We start from the raw sequence: 23008 nt of genomic DNA on the forward strand, positions 1-23008 counted from the left end.
AGTTTTTACATCAAACTACCAGTTGGAAACATGTGAACAAACTAATAATGGAACCGTAACGTTAGATCGGAACCAGCTCGACGGCACCTAACAACAAGGACAAAGAAGGAGGGCCCAGCAGACAGGATAGGATGGAATGGGCAGTGATAAATGCAGTTACACCCTCCTGAACTTCTTAAAAGTTTTCTATCAATAGAGGTGCCCTGCCAAGGGCTTAGAGCCGTGCTAACTAACATGACAGTTACTGGTTACCTGAAATGTAGCTAGTCAAACTGAGAGATGTGCACTCAGTATGTGTAAAATGCACACCAGGATTCAAAGACTTGGTACGAAATACATAACGTAAAATATATCATTACTAAGAGCCTTACTGGAAACCCTGGTGACGTAGTAGTTAAGTGCTACGGCTGCTAACCAAAGGGTTGGCAGTTCGAATCCAACAGGCGCTCCTTGGAAACTCTATGCGGCAGTCCTACTCTGGCCTATAGGGTCGCTATGAGTCAGGATCGACTCGACGGCACTTGGTTTGGTTTTGGGTTTAATAGCCTCACTATATAAAATTCACTGACAAGAATAATTTAATAAATATCATAGCGAATCCTAAATAATAATCCTTAATATTATACAGCAAAACCTGTGAAAGCCGGAACCCATGTAAGGTGGAAAACTCCAAATATTTTCCAATAAATGAAGTGACAGACAGGAGCCCTGGTGGCACAGTGGTTAAGAGCTTGGCTACTAGCCAAAAGGTCAGCTGTTCGCATCCACCAGCCACTCTTTGGAAACCCTATTCGGCAGTTCTACTCTGTCCTGTAGGGTCTCTAGGAGTCGGAACTGATGAGACAGCAACAGGTTTGGATTGACAGAAAAGCGGTCAAAGGTGGAAAAGTTGCGAGACTCATAAAAACAAAGCCGTCCTGTGGAGTTCCAGCTCTCACAGGTTTCACTGTGTATAAAATTCAAACAACGCGTAAAAATGAGTTCTTACTTACATTACAATTATTTCCTGATGCTTCTGAATCCTAGAAATACTGTTAGATGTATAATATATGTTAGGAATCGCCTGGTCTAATCGCCTCACCTCTGAAGTTCAGAGGCAAAGGACAGTCTCAGGGTCATTCCTCGTCACCGCCAGGTGAGCTTGGTAAACACAGGGTCTCCTGGCCCTTCACGCAATGTTCCTCTGACTCTACCAACCACATTTCATGTAGTGGAAAGTGATCTTGTAAAATCTGCAGTCTAAGTAGTCTGCACAATGGAAATCCCTATACAGTATTACTTAAAAATGATTTTATGGTTAAAATACATAAACAAGATGGAACCATATACATACATACATACAGTAGGTAATTTTCTTACCTACAGATCTAAGCTGAATACCTACAGCTTTTATAAACCAAAAAAAAAAAAAAGCCCAAACCTGTTGCCATCAAGTTAATTCTGACTTATAGCAACCCTATACGACAGAGTAGAACTGCCCCAGAGGGTTTCCAAGGAGCGGCTGGTGGATTTGAACTGCCGGCCTTTTGGTCAGCAGGCAAGCTCATAACCACTGTGCCACCTGGTACTATAATAGCTTTTACGGTACTTCACAATTTCCCAGATTCTTTCTATACCTGAGCCATTAGATTCTCACAACTCTGTGATATGGGCTACGCAAATGCTGACCCCATTTTCAAGATAAGGAAAACCGAGGTTCAGAGAGAATGTAATTTACCCAAGGTGTGAAAGGGCAGACCCAGGACTAAAATTCATATCTTTTTGATTTTTTAGTCCAGTATTCTATTATGTTACATTGCCTATTATTGCCTTTATCGTTGTATTTTATTGACATTAATATAAAATATGCACCTTTTATAAAATTTTATATACTTACCTCATGCAGAGAGAGCACTCAAAATCTGAGACGTCTATTAATTCTTCCGGGATGTCACCACAAACGAAGGATAACGTGCAGACTTCACCAGGCGGTTCTATTAAAACAAACAGTATTTTCTTTGTTAGTAAAAAAATGAACTGTCATTCTGAGTAAATGAATGTATTTTATACAGAAACACAGGGAAACGTTTACCTCCTTGTTTTTTAAGCTTATTTCTCCCATCTTCGTTTACGATCACATCCTGTTCTAAAAGAGACAGCTTTCTCTTCAGCAGAGCACCTTTTTCTTGAACTGAGAGTAACGGTTCTGAAGAAACTCTTTTTAGACCATCCTCTCTGACAGGCATTTCTGGTGAATTGATAGCCTGTGCTGACTGTGCACGGTTTAAGCTTCCTTTGACAGGTTCTGAAGCCACCTCGGGAGCTGGTTCACTCTACAAGGCACAATCGACAAAAGTGTGTGTCTTCGTTGTGTGCCGTGGAGTCCATTCTGACTCACGGTGACCCTACCCTTTAAATAACAGAATATTGTTCTCACCAGGAACCAAACTGAAGTCAAATTTTAATGCCTTATTGTGTTCATTTTAATAGCCCTACGCTTTAATTCTAAAACTCTGGCAAGTTAATGGTTTTGCCAGCACCTACACAGCACCAGCTATCAAGCTGACTTATAACGAGCCTTAAGCAATTATGTTAATACAGTTGTCCCTACCCTGAGAAAGCTAAAATAAACACAATGTTCTATAAATTCTAAGAGACTGAAAGTGTTCTGCCATTCAGGTGACCTAAAATTGTGACTAATGAGCAAATATTTTACACAAAAGTTTGTACTGTAAAATAAAAGGCTACCGTTGAAATTATATTAAGACAATGCTAAATAGGTTAAAGGAATCCCTGGGTGGGGCAAATGGTTAATGCACTCGGCTGCTGACCAAAAGGCTGGAAGTTCGAGTCCACTCACAGACACCTTGGAATAAAGGCCTGGCGATCTACTTCCAAAAATCGGCCACTGAAAACCCTATGGAGCACAGCTCTACCCTGACACACGTGAGGTCGCCAGGAGCCTGAACCAACTCCATGGTAACTGAATAAACAGGTTAAAAACCCAAGTTCCAGGACAGGTAGTCCCCGACTTATGACAGGGTTCCATTCCAATGACTCTGGTGTCAGTTCTGATGTAAATCAAATACCTTATTTTTTTTGTTTTTTAAGTTTTCATTATTTTACTACCTTGCATTACCAGTATCTTTACAAATCATAACACTGAACATCTGTGAGTGAACACCTGAGAATGGAAGCATCAGCAAATTACACGTTGCAACACCGTATGTAGTAAAAATTACTAACAACGAGATGCACACAAAAAAAAAGGCAAAAAACCAAAAAGACAGTCATAAGTGCTGTTCACGATAACTCAAACACGTCTTCGGTCGGGGACTACCTGTACATGAAATCAGGAAAGTGAACACCTTGATTTGTAAAGAAATAGGTATGCTACACCCATGACCATCTCTTCTCACCCCTTACCTGCTCTGGGCTAAGCTCACCAGCAGAACGCGATTCCTCCATCACTGACGGGAAACCAAAAGCTTTGTTTTTAGTAGATGGGAATGAACTCCAGGAAGACTCCTTCAGGCCTTCTTTTACATTTTCAGGGGATAGTAAGTCACACAAAATCTGTAAGAGAAATATTATAAAAATAATATATTTGGTTCAGGATAACAATCTAAATTTACCTAATATTTAAGAATTTTTAGAAAGGTTGTAGTAGACATTATTTTTCATGGACGAAGGAAGAACAGGTTAGGTAATACAATAAATAGAACTAAATGCCAGACCGAAGAAAAAAATCTTGAAAAACTAGACTCGCCATGCTGGTTGCCAGAGAAGCAAGAGAGAGAGACCACCAGGCTCCAGAAAGACAGATCACCTCAAGAAAACGACTTAAACTTTGAATGGAAGGCAAAGGAATAGCTGATTGGCAGCCTGAGAAGGTGCCCAAGATAAAGGGTGACCTTTCAATATGATGACTGTGAAAAAAAAAAAAAGCTCTTCAGAGAAGCAGACAATATTTACCTCTGTCAAATAAGTCATGGTTTACACCAACTGTATATTGGTTGTACTTAGACTTGTTTATGTGAACTAAAGAACCTGGGCCTCTAAAAATCTTTAGAATTCCCTGTATTTACACTGAATTTAGCTCTTCACTGAACAACCAGCATGATGGGGCAGTCAATCGAACCCAGTACTTGACCAGGAGGCTAAAGGGCACCTGCCTTCATAACAGCGGCTAAACATGGAGACAGCTGCAGCACGAAAATTTCTGGGTGCTTATAGCAGGAATAGGAGCCCTGGTGGTGCAGTGGTTAAGAGCTCAGCTACTAACCAAAAGGTCAGCAGTTCGAATCCACCAGCCACTCCTTGGAAACCCTATCGGGCAGTTCTACTCCGTCCTATAAGGTCACTATGAGGAGGACTTGGCTCTAAGCAACGAGTTTGGTTTGGGTTTTTTTAATCAGGAATACACCTAAAACTTTGAGAAAAAAAAAGAGAGTATATTAAGATGGGGGAGAACCTGGTTAGAAGGAAATGTGAGGACTTCTAATTTGTTTGGTTGTCCAATATGCTGTACTTATATGTACAGCAGGGCATTTTTTAAAACGTAAATTTGGAGATTTATTTTTTTCATTTGATCTATCGCTCAAATACACAAAACGTGGAATAATTCATAATTCAATGCAAGGAAATAAATTCAATGTAAGTAAAGGTGTGCATTCATTCCTATTACGTGTTCAATCAGTACCCATCAATGAACAAAGATTTAAAATCTGTATATGTTTTTACATTTTCTCTGGTTAAAAAAAAAAAAAAAAGTATTAAATACACACCTACCCTATCACCCAGCAACTCTGTCCTATAGGGTCAAAACCCAAAAACCAAACCCAGTGCCGTCGAGTCGATTCCAACTCATAGCGACCCTATAGGGTCACTCTTTGGGAAAATCTACTGTAATACAAACTGAATGCCCTAGTCACGATGTTCTTCTCTTCACCCTTGAAACATGCCACGTTATTTATCACCTTCATAGAACTGCCGTGTGGGGTTTCCAAGGAGTGGCTGGTAGATTTGAACTGCTGACCTTTTGGTTAGCAGCCGTAGCTCTTAACCACTTTGCCACCAGGGCTCCCCAAAGACACTAGTCATCCAGATATTCTATGAATAGGTCTGAGAAAAGCTGGGTGCTATTTTCAGGATGGCATATAAAAACATGGAGAAACCTATTTAACCTGGTCTAACCCAATGTTTCCTAAAGTCCTAAGACCAGAGAGCCTTCCCCTCTCCCCTTGTTTTATTAACACCTATTACCCACAACACAGAACAAACTCTGGAAAGTAATGTATGCAGTGGTGAGAAAAAATAAGGTTAAATAAGTTAACTGGGGCAATACCATTGGCCACCACGGAAAGCAAGCAAAGTTTTCACTCGAAGTAAAAGGTAAAAGGCTGGCCAATGACGATTCCTGAGCAGGAATATCATGACAGCAATGTTTCCTTAAGGACATCTAGTCTGGCTCAGACTGAAAAAACTAGTAGAGAGCTTCCAAATTTTACTAAGTAAAACTGTTGCATTTAAATATCTGTGAATGAAGTGTTTTGAGTTCAGAAGAATTCAAGACGCTAAATATATGAAACTAAACCTCACATGTCAGATTGCTACTAGGTTGGATTTATGCACTTCTCATGCTTTTCTGATTGGCATTTGTAAAAAGACCTGTGTCTCAGCCCTGCCTTGAACTGTCAAGAGTTTGTCCACAGGTTACCTTTTCTACTTCCAGCTTTGCGGCTGCAAAGTCTTCATCCAGGGCTAAGCACTGAAGGAACAGTTGTAAGGCATCCCCCAAAAAGCCAGCATCGAGGAGTACTTTCCCTTTCCTGAAGTAGACCTTTAACAAAAGCATGGAAACAAAACCTTTACCAGTAGAACTGTTTTGAAAAAATCAATATCAAGTAAAGAAAAAAGATGATCTGCTCAGAAATGCTCATTTTGAAACCTGGAATGACTCTGAGGGGCCCAAAGCTATGAAAGGTATATACTCGCACTGACCTCAAGGCCCAGGCAATGACTAAGCCAAAGTTCCACAGCAAGTCAGAGCTTGGAAAAGACCAGAAATACCACATTGCCTCATTTTTAAGATATCATTGGTTGAAAGATTATTGATTCAATAACAGCTGTTTGGGGGGAAAGGAAATATGTAAAACGTATGCTGACTTTAAGACACATCAAGATTAAAGAAACATTAAAATGTAAAAAACCATTCATCTTAGAATCAAGGCAATATGGTAAATGCCTCCCAGATTATTAGGGTACATGAGTGTTATTTTTTAAGCAAAGTACTTACAGCTAGGACAGTTTTCATCTTTAAATCTCTGTAGCCTATCTTTTATTTTTCTCCTTCCTGACATGAGTTCAGTTATAACAAAAACTGCCACCCTACTTATCATCTTTGGTAAACCTGAGGTTCCATTTGTGAGTCAGTCCACTAGCCTGAAACAAAGTATCAACTGGGAAGCCTTCCCTGGGCCTTGCTCCTGTGATTAGAATGCAATAGGTTTTATTAGTGTTAAATAGTAACAGAGGACTCTAAGAATGTTCTAGTCAAACACAATTCTTTTTTTTTTTTTAGCTACCTTACAAATGGCTGGAAAAAACCACATTCCAAATACATCACTTCGGTCCAAAGGATTCCTTCCTTTTTTCAACGTCTTCCAAGTTTTAAAGTTATCCACACAGACTATCTGCCCTCTTACTCTCAGTATATATGTGCTTGGTACTAACCAGTCATGCCATCATGGGATTGATTTTCTTTATTAATGTGTAACTTTTAGAGCACCGTTATGTTGTCCTCTAAGGCAGTTTTGAAAGGAAAAAAGAAATGTCAAAGAAAAGAGTAACTTTTCCCTCGAAGGGCACATATGGAGATGGAGAAAGGGACTACTTTCCCTTTGCAATTTGATAAAAAGAAAAATTAATAAGCTGGTTGTTAATTAAGAGGCTTAAATGTCTCAAGTCTTCTTTAAAACCATGTGAGCAAGGCAACCTCCTTTCCCCCATCTGCTGTAGCAAAGCACTGCCTTATCACCCAATTCCCATGACGAAGCCTCAATTTTCCAGCCTCAAGGGTTTCTTCTCTTTCCGCTAAAGAGCCTCCTTGATCAAAGAAATCCAATTTGGATCCAGCTTTACAATATGGCAAGTTGTTATTTGTTTGCTATCAACATAAAAATTTTGTCTAATAAGTCTCTACTTTTTTTTTCCTGTTCTTTGAATTCAGTTTGTTCTTATGAAACAAAAGACTTCTTATAATTAAAAAAAATTGTCAAGAGACATTCATCCACTCAAAACACTGAGCCTAGATTTCTAGAACTCCATATATTTACAGAGTTAACCAATCCATTTTGCTAAAACATACCCATCACAGAACGCATGTTTCCTATAGTTGAAATTTTAAGGTTTATTCAAGTTCAAAATAGTCATCTTACCTCAGGCCAGTTTGGCAGTTGAGAGAGAACTGCGTTTAAATCTTCCATTGCTGCTTTAAACTCTTGGAGACCAGCATATGATTCCGCTCTGTAAACTTTCAGAGTCAGGTCTCTGGGCTCTGAAATAGATATTTTATAATCATTTTATTATTAAAAAAAAATTACTATATCATTCACAAAATAGATCAGACTAGATTGAGAAATAACTTCATGATCCGAGTCAAAACCCACCACACTAATGGTCATAAACCAAGTACGGTGTAGGTGCGACCCATTTTACCTGTTGACTCTGTGACCCTGATACTCCCCAGCATGTTTTCTACTTTTCAAAATGGGCGATTGAAAGTTTGACATAGCTAATGCCATGATGAACCTGTAAGTTCTCCTTCCTCTGCCTCCTCCTCCTTCACATACCTTTGTTAATGACTTTGTTTCGATCTAATGTTAATGATTTTGTTCTTTGTTTTGATCTGATGCAAATAACGTTGTTTTGTTCTGTCCAACCACCTGTGACTTACACTTCCCCCACAGGGAAATCTGAGCCCAGGTGTGTGATCTGTGTATCTTTAGCCTGATAAAGAGATGTCTAGCATGTATCTTTTTAGTCTGATAAGCAGTCTTTTGTCACTCTCCAGTAAAGAAAATAACTCCTCCGGCCATGTCATCTGCAGGCTACAAAGACACTTCTAACCCTTGTAAAAATTCTATATGAGCTCTATTGTAAAACTGCTCTTTGGGACTCCACAGAGACAGTCTGTGTTGCTGTCGGGTTTCTGATGGTGTACACATCTCCTGAATAAACTTTCTCACACTTTCTGACTTGGAGAAGTTGGAGAACGTTTCATTGGCTCGACTGCTCCTGGGCACAAACCCTAATCTGGCAACAACTGTTATCCGTAAGTTATTAGTATATCAAATCATTGTGAGGAGATTGTGTAAACACTCTTTAGTGGAGCAAATTATTTTTTAAGAATACTGGAAATATTTTTATAATATGAATAATCATCCTTAAGAAAACTTGTTTTCTTAAAATAGGGCATTCTATAAAAATTTAAAAGGCATATGTCTTAGATGTCGATTGAGTTTGCCTTTTTATAGTAATCTTATTTACACCCTAGTTTCTAAATCCTCATTTATAAAACAACCATATGTGTAACTACTGCACATGGGATTCCCAGAGTGACTGGGAACTGAACAAGGCTTGAGGGTATTCAGTAATTCTGATTCTGAAGGAAACAGGCTGGTAACAGTCAGCCTTTAAGAGGTCAAAATTTTAATTTCTGTCACTAGCAAGAATGGTGTTTTAAAAAAAAAGACCCATTGCTATAGAGTCGATTCTGACTCTTAGCGACCCTGTAGGACAGAGTAGAGCTGCCCCATAGGGTTTCCAAGGGGCGCCTGTGGATTTGAACTGCCGACCTTTTCGTTAGCAGCCATGGTTCTTAACCACTATCCCACCAAGGATTCCAAGAAAGGTATTGGGCCACCTCAAATTAAAAGAGATTTCATTTCACTATTTCTGAGGAAAAAGGCTTTGTTCCTACGTCTCTACTTGAAAAACCAAATATTATCATGCTGCATTCAGGATTTCAGACACTTAGCTTGTTCACCTGTGATACTATAATTAATTACTGTAGTAGATTTAAATAGATTCTGAAGCTGAAGTCTAAGCAAGATATACTTAACTTTATCTATAGGCAATATATAGTACAGTGGTTAAGAGTTACGGCTGCTAACTGAAAGTCGGCAGTTCGAATCCACCAGTCACACCTGGGAAACCGAATCGACTCAACAGCAACGGGTTTTTTATAAGCAATGTTAACTTGACTTTTTTAAAAGTTACTCATCTTCGAAACCTTCAAAACATGTAAGATAAGGCAGACTGAATTTCTAGGTATACTGCTAAAAAAGTTATTCACCGGGAGAAGGGCATAAAGATCCATAATGCCTCTTTAAAAATGTGTTTTTAAAGAGGCATTATGTTTAAAAATGTGTTTTTAAAGAGACAGAAAGGGCCACATGAACCAGAGACCTACATCATCCTGAGACCAGAAGAACTAGTTGGTGCCCGGCCACAATCGATGACTGCCCTGACAGGGAGCACAGCAGAGGACCCCTGAGGGAGCAGGAGATCAGTGGGATACAGACCCCAAATTCTCATAAAAAGACCAAACTTAATGGTCTGACTGAGACTAGAGGAATCCCGGCGGCCATGGTCCCCAGACCTTCTGTTGGCACAGGACAGGAACCATCCCCAAAGACAACTCATCAGACATGAAAGGGACTGGTCAGCGGGTGGGAGAGAGACGCTGATGAAGAGTGAGCTAATTATATCAGGTGGACACTTGAGATTGTGTTGGCAACTCTTGTCTGGAGGGGGGATGGGAAGATAGAGAGAGAGGGAAGCCGGCAAAATTGTCAAGAAAGGAGAGACTGAAAGGGCTGACTCAAGAAGGGGAGAGCAAGTGGGAGTAGGGAGTGAGATGTATGTAAACTTATATGTGACAGACTGATTGGATTTGTAAACGTTCACTTGAAGCTTAATAAAAGTTAATAAAAAAAAAAAAAAAACGCCTCGGAAGTCCCCTATTCTAGTTTTTAAATGATTGTTTTCCTCTATAGATAACTCACTTTAACAATTAGACAGGCTTTTTCCAGTTGCTGGTACATGAGAATTGGAATTATATTGTTCCTTCAAATCTGCACCAATACAAAATTCTAAAGAATGAGATTAGTATTTCATGAAAATATTTCTACTTACTTCCTAAATGAAAAAGACAAGTCTAGAGCACTTTTCCTTACAATGCCTTTGTTTCCTAAAGCAATATAATTGGAAGCCAATATTTCTGAACAAAAATGCTCAATATAATCAAGTAAGCAATAATTAAGGGTCCTAGCAAAATCTGGAGTCCCTAAGTGGTGCAAAAGATTAAATGCTCTACTACCCGCCAAAAGGTTGGTGGTTCGAACCCACCCAGAAAAAAAGAGGCACCCTGGAAATCTGCTTCCAAAATGTCACTGTAGGTTTTCAAAAGTATTTTACATTATCCCTGTCTTCAAGGAGCTTACAATCTAGTTATAAAAAGGCTTTACTGTGAAGCAGCACCATGCAATACTGACTCGGCAGGTACTAGCAGAGTTCAGAAGACAGTGGGGTGTCCTGAAAGAGAATCAGCATCTAAAACCCCCAGCTGTAAAGGACTGCAGCCCAGGATAGGCAGGAGTGCTTTTCAATAGCGTCCTTGAGATAAGAGATTTGGATCCCACGCCTCCAGCAATATAGAGGCAGGCTACAGCAGCAGCCTACCCCATTCTCAGATCCCTCACTTGTTTTATAAAACCTTCATCCCCACCGCTTCACACTTGACTCAACACAACTGCAGAATATCACATTCTTTTCTTCAAGCCTTCACTGCTCAAGCTTTTCGCAGGTTCTTAACGCCACTGAGGGAAGTGACTGAAAGGGCTCCGTCTTCGAAAACTCCAGTCAACCTATACAATTTCTCCACCCTGACCAAAGCAGAAAAGATTGGTGTTCTTCTCTCAATTACAATATAGGAGTTAATACTCAGGGTATTGGAACCCTGCCCACCTAAAGGGGGTCCTAAGAAGTTAGTGTGTATTGGGGCAAGAGGAGGTATACTCTAAGAACAGATGACAAGAAGGCCATATTTTAACTCTTTCTCCTTGCAGGTATTTATGGAGAATTTCAAATGTTAATGGAATAATTTTTTAATAGGATAGTTTTTCATGGAATAATTTTAAACTACTAATAGAAAAAAATTTTTTGATGAGTTTAAACTTCCAATGCTTAAAAAAAAGATTAAGGCTACCCCACTTATTTACTTAAAATCTTCCTTACTTCTAAAAAAAAAGAACCAAAATGGACTGGTTTTTAATATGACATGTATAATAAATTACAGCCCTTTGAATAATCAAAGCACACAAAGTCTGCCCTCTGAGTAAACTTTAGACAACTGTGAAAAAGAGCAATCAGCCCTGACTGTGTCATTTACTGGTCTGGAAGGTTGAAAAATTATTTACTGTGCATGCTGTCCCAGCCTCTCCACCTGGGCTTGCAGATACACCTGTGGACAAGTCACCTCACTGTGCCCACCGTCAGAGCAGGATCCTCACTCCGCTCCTGGAGACACCTGTACCAGCTGCTATCGAGTTGACTTCTACTCATGGTGACCCTATGGACCACAGTAGATCTGTGATCCATGGGGTTTTCAGCAAGCTGGCTTTTCAGAAGGAGATAGCCAGGCCCTTCTTCTGAGGTGCCCATGGGTGGATTAAAACCTCTTTCAGTTAGCAGACCAGCATTTCACCACTTGTCCCACTCAGGCCTGGAGATATTTTTTTAAAAAACCCCAAACCCATTGCCATCGAGTCGACAGCAACTCATAGCGACCCTACAGGGCAGGGCAGAGCTACCCCATAGGGTTTCCAAGGAGTGGCTGGTGGATTCAAACTGCCTACCTTTTGGTTAGCAGCTGAGCTCTTAACCACTGTGCTACTAGGGCTCTAGAGGTATCCATAGTCAGGCTCACAAATGCTAGCACATTATTAGCTTCTAATTTGTTGAAAAAGTGAAAGAATGTAAAGAAAGGATTGTATGGGGTTAAAAAATTAAATTACGTATAATGATTTGTGGTACTTCATCATGTGCCGAGTCACTTAGTATCTGTGGTCTCGTTTCGCTGTTCACCCCACTCAGGGACACGTCTGCTTTTTTTTGTCAGAATTTAACTCCCAGATCTTTATCTTCAGTCCTGATTTTTCACCCGAACTTCAGATTCATCCCATTTCCAACTGCCTGCTGTACTTCTCAAACTCAGCATGTTCCCCACAAAAAAACAAAGCGCCTTTTCACTGTATTCTCTCTTAGTGACACCACCGACTTCGCAAATCAGAATCCTCCTTCGTCAGTTTTACCTCCTGTACTTCTCAACTCTGCCTCTTTTCGAGTCCTACTGCTAACAGCCCTAATTCAGCCTTCCAGAACTTTTCTTCAGGCTATCCATCAGTCCTCATTTCCCCAACCCCAGATAACACCCTACCTATGTCCTTACCATTCACAAGATAAAGTATGTAGTATTAATACAACGTATACGTTTCTCCGTGCCTGGCTCCCACCCAGCCTTCCTTCCAATCATTATCAACCTCCCACTTTAAGTTCTAGTAATGCCCAGTGCTCATCCTGCCCCGTTTATACCAGTCTTTTCCATGCCTCCATATCTTGCTCGTAGAGTTCCCTCTTTGTCATACTGGTCTTTATTCTTCTTACTTTCCCTTTGTCTGGACTTCTTCTTGTCCAGTTAAGACTCAGCTCACCAATCTCCTCTTCAAGATGCTCTCCTTTGAGTCTCCCTCCTACTCAGCGTATCACAGGGGTCATCAGCATGAATCTTGAAGTCAGACTGCCTGGCTCCACATTCTGGATCTTCTACTTACTAGCCGTGACCTGGAGTAAAATACTAAGTACCTCTGTATCTCAGTTTCCTCAACCGTATTTTTTTTTTTCTTAACACATCACTTACTATGTACTGTTCTAAATGCTTTACAAATTCACTTCTCTTCAGAATAATCTTATGTGAGTGCAACTAGTATTTCCCATGTCTGTACGTAAGGAAACTGAGTACAGACAATTTAAGTAATGTGCCCAAGATCATACAGCTAGTAAGTGGTGGAGCCAATATTCTAGCTTTGGCAGTCTGGCCCCACAGTTCTTAACGTTTACCACTATGCTACGTTTAACAGTAGCTACCTCACAGGGTTGCTCAAGAGAATGAGATAACGTACGCATGGCCTAGAACAGAGCTTGGCACATAGTTGTCCTTGTTAGGTGTTGTCAAATCGGTTCTGACTCATAGCCACCCTGTGTACAACAGAATGAAACACTGCCCGGTCCTGCACCAACCTCACAATTGTTGCTGTGCTTAAGCCCGTTGTTGCAGCCACTGTGTCAATCCATCTCATTGAGGGTCTTCGTCTTTTTCGCTGACTCTCTAGTTTACCAAGCATGATGTCCTTCTCCAGGGATTGGTCCCTCCTGATAACATATCCAAAGTATGTGAGATGCAGTCTCACCATCCTCGTCTCCAAGGAGCATTTTCGTTGCACTTCTTTCAAGGCAGATTTGTTCCTTCTTTTGGCAGGAACATTTCCATGGTATATTCCATATTCTTTGCCAAAATCACAATTCAAAGGCATCAATTCTTCTTCGGTCATCCTTGTTCATCGGCTGGCTTTCACATGCATATGAGGCGATTGAAAATTCCACCATGGCTTGGATCAGGCGCACCTTAGTCTTCAAGGTGACATCTTTGCTTTTTAACACTTAAAGAGGTCTTTTGCAGTAGATTTGCCCAATGCAATGCATCACTTGATTCCTTGACTGCTGCTTCCATGGGTGATGATTGTGGATCCAAGTAAATGAGATCCTTGACAACTTCAATCTTTTCTCTGTTTATCATGAAGTTGTGTATTGGTCCCGTTGTAAGCACTATGTAAGGGCTGGCTATTATGATTATGTTCCTCTACTGTATCTGCACTGCATTTATTCATCTAATTTTTTAAAATCTCTTTTTGAGACTCACTCCCCCCGTTAGGCCCTGTCTTTGTATCCTCAAATCCAGGCTTTGATAACTGGTTGCTGAAATACAAATTCTGCCATATTTGTCCCCTTATTATGCTCCACAACTCATGCTGCCACCTCCTTTTCTCTTGGACCCGTTACCGTTACTAGTGAGTCATTAGGCAAATAAAAAATAAAATTCTGTTACACATCCGAGGAAACCAGTCTTAAAGTGCCCCAGGTATTTCACAAGCTGAGGAGACTGAGCTCTCCAGAGTCATGGTTCCCCATCTTCACTCCACTTCTTAGGGGTCTGTGGCTAGCAATGGTAGTCTTAAAGTGGTTTCTTCATTCCACCTTCAAGAAACTTTCTGATTACAGAAGTTATAAAATGTTTACTGTATAAAATTTGAAAAATATAGAAAATTAAGAATTAAAAATGATTTTGCCACCAGAAAGAAATAACTAGTGTTGATGTATAACCTATACTTTTATTCTATGTGTGAAGATTACATTATTACTGTATTAAAAAAAAAAACAGATCAAACCCAGCACCGTCAAGTCAATTCCGTCTCATAGTGACCCTAGAGAGTGGAGTAGAACTGCCCTGTAGGGTTCCCAAGGAGCGTCTGGCGGATTCAAACTGCCGACCCTTTGGTTAGCAGCTGTAGCACTTAACCACTACGCCACCAGAGTTTCCTATTCATGTATAATTTTATAAAACATGGCACCATATATGCTTGTTTACAACCTGCTTATTTTTTTCTTCATGGAATTAAATATTAGTCTTCATTATTTTTAACGTCCACACAGTATTCTACTATATACAGTCTATTTAACAATTCCGTACTCTACAGTGAAGTTCATTCCAATTTTGGGTAGAATAAAAAGCACTACAAGAGACATCTACCCATACACTTCTGCGTATCTGCTTATCTCCTTAGAATAGTTCCCTATAAAGCTGAAGGGCTGTATAGAAAGTTTTTAATCCATTCTGCTAAGCCACCTTTGATAAAAATTTTTACTAATTTTACACTCTCACAAGCTGTGTATTTACCAGAAAAATACAATGAAAAGGAGCATCATTATTTTAACAGGCATTTCTTCACTAGTCACTGAATCTGACCTTTATAACTGTATTTTTATTGGCTATTTGGATTGCCTCTGTGTCCATGTATACATAAAATTCCCTGTTCATAGCCTTGCTCATTTTTCTATTTGAGCATCTTTTTCTTACATTTACATTTCAAGCTATTTCAGAAATTTCAAGGGCTAACCAAAATATCAAGTTCCTCTGCTTCTATTACTTTATTAAGTTTGATATGGTAGGGGCTTGGTTGTTAAACCAGAAGCTGCCAATTGACAAGTTACTAAAGACTGAACAATAAAGTCTACACACAGTTATTTGGCATAGTAAGTGTGATCATAAGCACTGGATTCGGCAGATCTAGGTTCCGATCCCTGTGGGAGTTTACCTAACTCTCTGAATGTGTTTCCTCCCCTACAAGATGCTGAGGATATCTACCGACCGCTGTGAGGAAGGATTAAGATAATGCCTGTTCAATAAGCGCGCACACAAAAAGTGCTCCAGAAATATTGCAGTTGTCGATAATATTAAACAGTATTTCAAAACAAGCTGATAAAGAAATGAGATTAACTCTTGAAGCAAGGTATTAAAAGATTGTTTTCCACTTCTTCTTTTAACCAAACAAACCTCAGCTCAGATGGGAAATACCTACTTTACGGGTCAGCAATACAGAGCCCTGGTGGCACAAAGGCTAAGTGCTCAGCTGCTAATCAAAAGGCTGGCGGTTCCAACCCACCCAGGGACTCTACTGGAGCAAGACTTGGTGATCCACTCCAGTAAAGATTACAGCCTGGAAAACCCGATGGAGCAGTTCTACTCTGTCACGTGGGGTTGCCAAGAGTCACACACACACACACAAAAATGAGACTCCATGCCACCTAACAACAACAGTAGCACGGAGTTAAGTAAAACAGCGGGTCAAGCAAGGAGGGGGAAGGAAAAAAACAAAGAAAACTGGTTCTATCCTACCAAAAACAAAGAAAAAAAAAATGAGCAGAAGCTTCTGTCTTGCATTTTAGAGCGCTTGTAGGCAATTCACACTCTATAGTAAAACATAATTAATTCCAACTTTAAAAAACACCTTTGCACAGTCAAGAAGCAGGACACCACACAAATTCGTTTAAAATGATACTTGAATATTTCCAAAAAAAAATATTCCCTTAAATATAAAATAGATTCTGAACAAACAGGAAGTCAATGTACAAATAACTAGAAATCTCAGAAAGCTGGGTTTTGCTAAGTTTTGTATTATTGGCTTAATAAATAAAAAATAGGCAAAAACATGCAAATTATTCATAAAAAGCAGGGTATTTAATAGCCTTTATAGAACCCATTTTCTTCATGTTCTATAAAAAGGTATAGCAACAATTGTGAGGATGGCACAGGACCGGGCAGTGTTTTATTCTGTTGTACACAAGGTCGCTATGTGTCGGACCCAACAAGACAGCACCTAACAACAACAACAACGTAAGAATGTGCCATCATAACTGATATTATGGTGACCATGAGTCACAGCAAAAATTCTTAAAGTGTCTTCTGAATTAAAAGATAAATCTGAGATGTACTACATGTAGCCTCAATTAATTGGAAGCTAATTAAGCAGTAAGCCCCATTTTCTAGTGATATCCAAGAAAAATCCGTTTGGTGAAATTATAGAAAAAACAAAAATACAAAGTAGATAAGGACAGGGACTTAATTTTGTTCACTTCTGTTTTCCAGCACCTAAAACAATGCCTGGCTATTGGTTACTGAATAGATGGTAAAAATAGCTAAGGTTTATGCTTTACGTGTAAATTTTAAAAATCAATTTAATGCTTAGAGACAATAGCCACACATCTGGTTTCCTGGTTCAGTTCAAGCCTGGCTACTGACTTGCCTGAATAAAGTCACTTAGGGCTCTTGTAGCTTTTCTCTCCCATCTGTGAATTAGGGGTACGAACACTTGCTATCCTACCTGACTTGATCTTATATGAAGCTCAGTTAGGATAATGGAAGCTAAAGGATTCTGTGAACTATAAAACATCATATAAATGCCAGTGTCTACTGTTTCAAGCAAGTCCTTTGTGGAATAAGTTAGGATATGAATTTTATTGACTAAATTCAAATCTCTTCACTGAATCTAGTTAAGTGGCTAAGGATATTAAAAGCCCTATATTTCTTTAAATGTATTCAGTATTTACCTAGGATCTGACCAATATCTTTAGAACTAAAGCTTTGCAATATCTATATTTTATTGATGTGTACTAAAATGTTACTACAGGTAGCCCCAACTTATACCAGGGCTCCTTTCCAATGACTTCCTAGTAAGTCCCTTCTGATGTAAGAAACACTTTTTTTTTTTTTCCAGTTTTTGTTATTATTGCCTTTTATTTTCAGTATCTTTATAAATCTGATCTTTGTCTTTGGGGGTTGGAAACATTACCTATAAACATCTAAGAGTGAACATCTGAGAATAACATCGGCAAATTACACGCTGCCACACTGTATGTAGTACATATTGCCAACAATAAATTCACTAAAAAAAAAAAAGTCATTAAGTGCAGTTTGCCTTCACACAAATACGTTGCAAATGGAGGACTACCTGTACTAAATAACATGTGCAGGCAAGGTCAGGATTTAACCATCGTTCTGGTAATAAATACCATGAATGTGGGAGAGAGAAAAGGACAAGATGTGAAATCACTAAGGTCTACATTTTAACTCAGCTAGCTGCAGCACAGCTTGTACATTTTAAAAATATTTTAATTCCTATTTAGTGCTTTTACTGTGTCAGGCACCATTCAAAGCGTTTCATGTGCTTTGATACAATTCTCAAAGCAATTCTATGAGGTAGATACAATTGTCTCTTTTTAAATGAGAAAACCACAATAAGGAGAGGTCAGACAGCTGGCCCAAGGTCTGAGAGCTAGTGGCAGGCTGCAGTAAGACTGAAAACTAGGTAGGTGGCTTCCAGCATCCACAGCTCTCATCACCAAGCTGTACTGCACAGCAATCTTGGGGTGCCTCAATTTTGCTGTAAGGATAAGACTGCCCAGGATTCTGTGTGAGGATCAAATGATATAAACAATGTAACAATACTTGGTAAGAGTCAAGGACTATATAATTAACATTAAAGACAAAAATTTCCCTCCCCAAGAATTTTACATGGAAACTCTGGTGGCCTAGTGGTTAAGTGCTGCAGCTGCTAACCAAAAGGCCAGCAGTTCAAATCTACCAGGCACTCCTTGGAAACTCTACAGGGCAGTTCTGCTCTGTCCTATAGGGTCGCTATGAGTCGGAATCGGCTCAAGGGCACTGGGTTTTAAGAATTTTACATAAAATGTTCTCCCTAAGGTCCTGTATTTTTTAAAAACTGGCTCGAGCTGTAAATTATGCTGCTTTGTTGCCTTTTGGGGGGGGAAAGGGGTGTATACAGGGAGGTGCCAAGTCAGTGTAAAAATCCATTTAAAATAAATTGCAAACAACATAGCATTGTGGGATCATTTCAATAGACTCTTGTTAAGTCTAAAGATTCAATGTAGAAAAGACTTTTACATAACATCCTTGAACACTAAGAAGGCAGAAAGTTACGAAACATCTGAGAGTTAATACCAAAAGATCAATGGATTAAATGTTTTCTAAATATACCTCAATGCAACAGAAACTTATGTAATCTCAATGGGAAACTTGTGATTTTGGCAAAGGTTTTCAAACCTTCTGGTTGACGGATTAATCATGTGTGGGCTAACTGCAGAGGCGATTTTTTTCTTTCTAGCTAGTATTTACTTGTTACATTACAACAATTCTATGAATAAGTTATAGTGAAGGCCTTCATTATTAATAATGAAAGTATTATTAAATAGCTACAACAGTACAATAAATAAATTTCAAATGTCTATCAAAAGATCAAAAGGTCAGCAGTTCAAATCCACCTGGCGCTCCTTGGAAACCCTATGGGGCAGTTCTACTCTGTCCTATAGGGTCACTATGTGTCAGAATCGACTCGACAACCACGTGTTTGGTTTTGGTTATCTAATCAACTCTCAAGAAATCTAACAATTGTACAAATATATGATTTTACTAGTTAATGTTTTTATTTATGCCCATAAACTGTGAAGCACACTGTCTGCACTTTATCAACTCATTTGTTGGCTCTAAGACTTTGTCCTACTTCGCCCTAAGAATTCAAGGGATGCAAGAATGTACACTTATTAACTTAAGAGAAGGTTATAATCATTAGTTCAGTAGTAGTTAATACTGAATAGTGCTGTTGGTAAGTTGCATCCTCTTAATTTATGCTCAAAAAATTATACTGGTGACCAAAAAAAAAAACTTTTTTGGAAATTTATATTAAACATTTTTATTGGATGAGCTACAAAGGCAGCTATGGATCCTGGACCAACATTTAGGAGAAGAGGACCAACACTGAGCAGAACAGTTAGGAGACCTGCTAGCTGCGTGGGTGTGGACCAGCCATTTCACTGCCAGGCTCCTGCTTCTTCCTTTTTAAAATGAGGCCCATGGCGAGATACTACATGGGCTGCACAGCTGAGACCAGCTTCCCCACTCTCCCTCTAGCCCCACCGAGAGGCAGAGCCCTGCGCACACGAATTCTGTACTCCAGATAGATGTCATTTGTTCTGAGTCTATCACTCCCCACTCTCCCTCTAGCCCCTCCAAGAGGCAGAGCCCTGCATACACGAATTCTGTACTCCAGATAGATGTCATCTGTTCTGAGTCTATCGTTCTATTTTCTAAGTGCCTACTCTTCAAAACGATACTGAACGAAAATGGAAATATGTTGACTTTGCGCTTTGAACCCTGAAAGTGTTAAATTATTCAAGTTATTGTCACTAGTTCAAAATGACTAAGCACTTAGGGAAAAGACGAACCAGAATAGACTTTCAGGTACATCGTTCATAAATTTACCTAATTCCTAACATTGTATTTTAAATGTCTTCTTATTTTCTTGGAAATACGCACCTAAGTATTATTCCTTTCCAATATACAAATCCAAACAAAACCAAACCCATTGCCGTTGAGTCAGCTCTGACTCACAGTGACCCTGACTTATCAGGACCCTATAGGACAATAGGGTTTCCAAGGCTATAATCTTTATGGAAGCAGACTGCCACATCTTCTCCCCAACAGTGGCTGGTGGGTTCCAATCGCTCACCTCCCACCTTTCGGGTCAGCAGTCCAGCACTTAAGCACCTGCACCACCAGGGCTCCTTACTCCAATATATAGACACTAAACTCTTGAAATACGCTTATATAACACAAGGCTTATCAACAGCGCCACTACTGACATGTGGGGCGTGATAATTCTTTGTGGTGGGTGGTTGTCCTGTGATGCTTAGCAGCATACTGACTTTAATCAACTAGATGTTAGTACCACCAGTGCCAGCCCAAGTTATGACAACCAAAAGTCTATCCTGGTGGCCAACTGTCCTGAAGAACCCCCCCTCCAGCTGCCTCCAACTGAGAAACATCGACTTAGAAGAACACCTCATTTTACGGAGGGGCGTTGGCCATTGCTTCCTTCCAGCAGACTAAGGGTACCTTAAGCAAAGTGTTAGCCTAAGTTAGAAGACAGAAGCAGCTTCCAGGGGATGAAGAAACAGACAACAGAGCTACAAAGCTCTCCCCACAGTTTGATCAAGAGTGGAAAGGCACACAAAAGCATGGCAAAGTACTCCATCAAAGGCTGCCTCTGTCTTTACAACGACGAGCTAGGTGCATTCGAAAACAAACATATGCGTATATGAAATAGATGAATTGAAACAGGAAGGTGGAAACCTTCAAGAAGAGCGACCAATTTTGAAGGCGTTTTCAGGCAAGGGGTGGCCGCCCCGGCCAGCGCCTGCATCGCCCGAAGCCGGGGCCCGGCAGGGGAGCCTTGGGGTGCCGGAGCCAGAGGAGCTCCCGCCACGCCCACCGGACGTCACCCGTTACACAACTCCCCCCCCCCCCAAGCTTATGCAATTCCGCCCTCCCGCGGCTCCCATTGCCCGGGTGACTTTTGTGGGAGAAGAAGGTAAACGTTGCACGCCTGGCCGCGGGTGGGGGCCTCTCCCGCCCCGGCTGTCGTTCCCCGCGGCGGGCTCCCCAGGGCCCGCGCGGCGGCGGCCAATTCCCGGAAAGCGCGGCAGGAAGCGGGCGGCCGCTCGGGCTGGCCCACCTCCCTGCCCACCGCGCGCTCGGCCGCCTCGGCCCCGGGCCCCCGCTCCGCTCCGGACGCCCGGCGGTGGCCGCTGGCCGAGGGAGCCGGCGAGGGAACTCCGCGCCCGTGCGCCCCTCCCCGCGCCGCGTCACAGTCGGCTCCGAGGGCGATCCCCATTGTGACCGAAGCACTCCGGGGCGCCGCCCCTCCCACACCCGCGCGGACCCCGGGACCCGAGGGGCCGGAGACGGGAGAGGAGGGAGGGCGGGCCGGGCCGCGCCGCTCCCCGCGGTCACCTGCTCGCAGCGCCTCGCAGGCGGCGGCCAGGGCCTCCCGGTAGCGCCCCTGCTGCAGCAGCTCCCCGAGCCGGCCGGCCGCCCGGGCCCTCTCCCGCAGGCCCGGGAACCACTTCTCGGCCAGGTGGTTGAGGACGACGCTGGTCCTGAAGCCCGAGGCGGCGGCCGGGGGCGGCGGCCCCTGGGCACCGGCGGCCGGCAGGCGGGCCCGGCAGAGGCGGCAGTGGGCGCGGAGCTCTCTCCGCAGGCAGCGGCGGCAGTAGCTGTGGCCACAGGGCACGGTCACCGGCTCGCTCAGGAAGCCCCGGCAGCCCAGGCAGCTCAGGAGCCCGGCGGCGCCGGCCTGGGCGCCCGCAGCCGGGGCCGCGCTCCAGCGCAGCCCGTGCCGGAGCCGGTAGTTGAGCACCAGGCAGTCCACCAAGGTGCCGAGGCGCTCGGGCCTGCCGGGGGCCCCGCGGCGCAGCGCCGCAGAGTACGCCTCCAGCGCTCCCTTCAGGTGGCCGCCCAGCGCCAGCAGCTCGCCGCGGCGCAGCAGCAGCTCCCCGCGCTCCAGCCGCTCGCCGCTGCCGCCGCCCACTGCCCAGCGCCGGGGGGCCACCTCGCGGCTCCCCCCCGGGCCGCTCCTCGCCACCGCCGGAGACGACATGGCCCGCGGACGGCTGCTGCTCCGCCGCCGCCGCCGCCGCCCCGCTCCCGGAGCCTCCGGGGCGCGCGGCTCCGCACGCGGCCCGCGAGCAGGGGGGCGTGGCGCGCGGACACGGCGGGCAGCGCGCGCCCGGGAAGCCCCGGAGGCGGGCCGGGCCGGGCCGGGCCGGGCCGGGCGGGGCGGGGCGGGGCGGGGCCGGGCTCGGCTCCCCCTCGGCCGGCGACAACCGACCGCGCGGCCCCCGCCCCTCGCGAGCCCCTGCTGGCGAGGACCGAGGTCAGATGATCCCCCAGCGCCGATCCAATTGGCTTCTGAGGAAAGAAGGGCCCGGCTAGTTGTTGGCGAACAAAGGACCTCCCTCCCCTTCCCTAACCGCCGGACTTCCCCACCTGCTAGGCCCTCTGCCCTCGTCTCTCCTCCAGCCCCTGCTCGGCCGGCCCTCCGGCCGGGCAGCCAGCCTCGCGGGTCTGAGGCTTGAAGGACCGACCTTCCCCTGACACGCCCGCCCACCTGGGTGGGGACCCGAGGATCCGCCCCCAATTCCTGGCTGGTGGGAGCCTGCACGCGTGGTGGGGCCGTCGTCAGGTGCAGCTCTGCTTTACGCCCCAAGTTACAGATGGTATGTACAGGCAGAGGGCTTAGGGATGCGTCAAGTCAGCCGCATGACTTGGTGACTCAAAACTTTAGAAACAAACGAACAAAACCAGCCACGTTCCTAAGGCGACTGCCCTCCAGAGAGCAAGGCAGTTAGCCCTGATGCCAAGTTACTGCTTTTCCTGTTTAAAACCCAGCCCCTAGCTCGAGGGGGGAAGCCCACAGGTTTCTGGTATGCCAGCTGT

General features: G+C 43.0%; 1 protein-coding gene across 1 annotated transcript in view; it reads right to left on the bottom strand.

The window, feature by feature from the left end:
- Window positions 1–22243, bottom strand: part of LONRF1 (LON peptidase N-terminal domain and ring finger 1) — a 38084-nt gene extending 15841 nt beyond the window's left edge. Inside the window, exons 1-6 of the mRNA XM_049866109.1 lie at window positions 21524–22243; window positions 7419–7537; window positions 5699–5821; window positions 3406–3555; window positions 2072–2312; window positions 1877–1973 (exon numbers count right to left, since the gene is read on the bottom strand). Coding sequence (XP_049722066.1) covers window positions 1877–1973; window positions 2072–2312; window positions 3406–3555; window positions 5699–5821; window positions 7419–7537; window positions 21524–22169 — 1376 coding nt within the window. The 5' untranslated portion in view covers window positions 22170–22243. The remainder of the gene's footprint in view (window positions 1–1876; window positions 1974–2071; window positions 2313–3405; window positions 3556–5698; window positions 5822–7418; window positions 7538–21523) is intronic.
- Between the last annotated feature and the right edge of the window lie 765 nt (window positions 22244–23008).

The sequence above is a fragment of the Elephas maximus genome, chromosome 22 (genome assembly GCF_024166365.1).
Source record: "Elephas maximus indicus isolate mEleMax1 chromosome 22, mEleMax1 primary haplotype, whole genome shotgun sequence".
NCBI classification, from domain to species: domain Eukaryota; kingdom Metazoa; phylum Chordata; class Mammalia; order Proboscidea; family Elephantidae; genus Elephas; species Elephas maximus.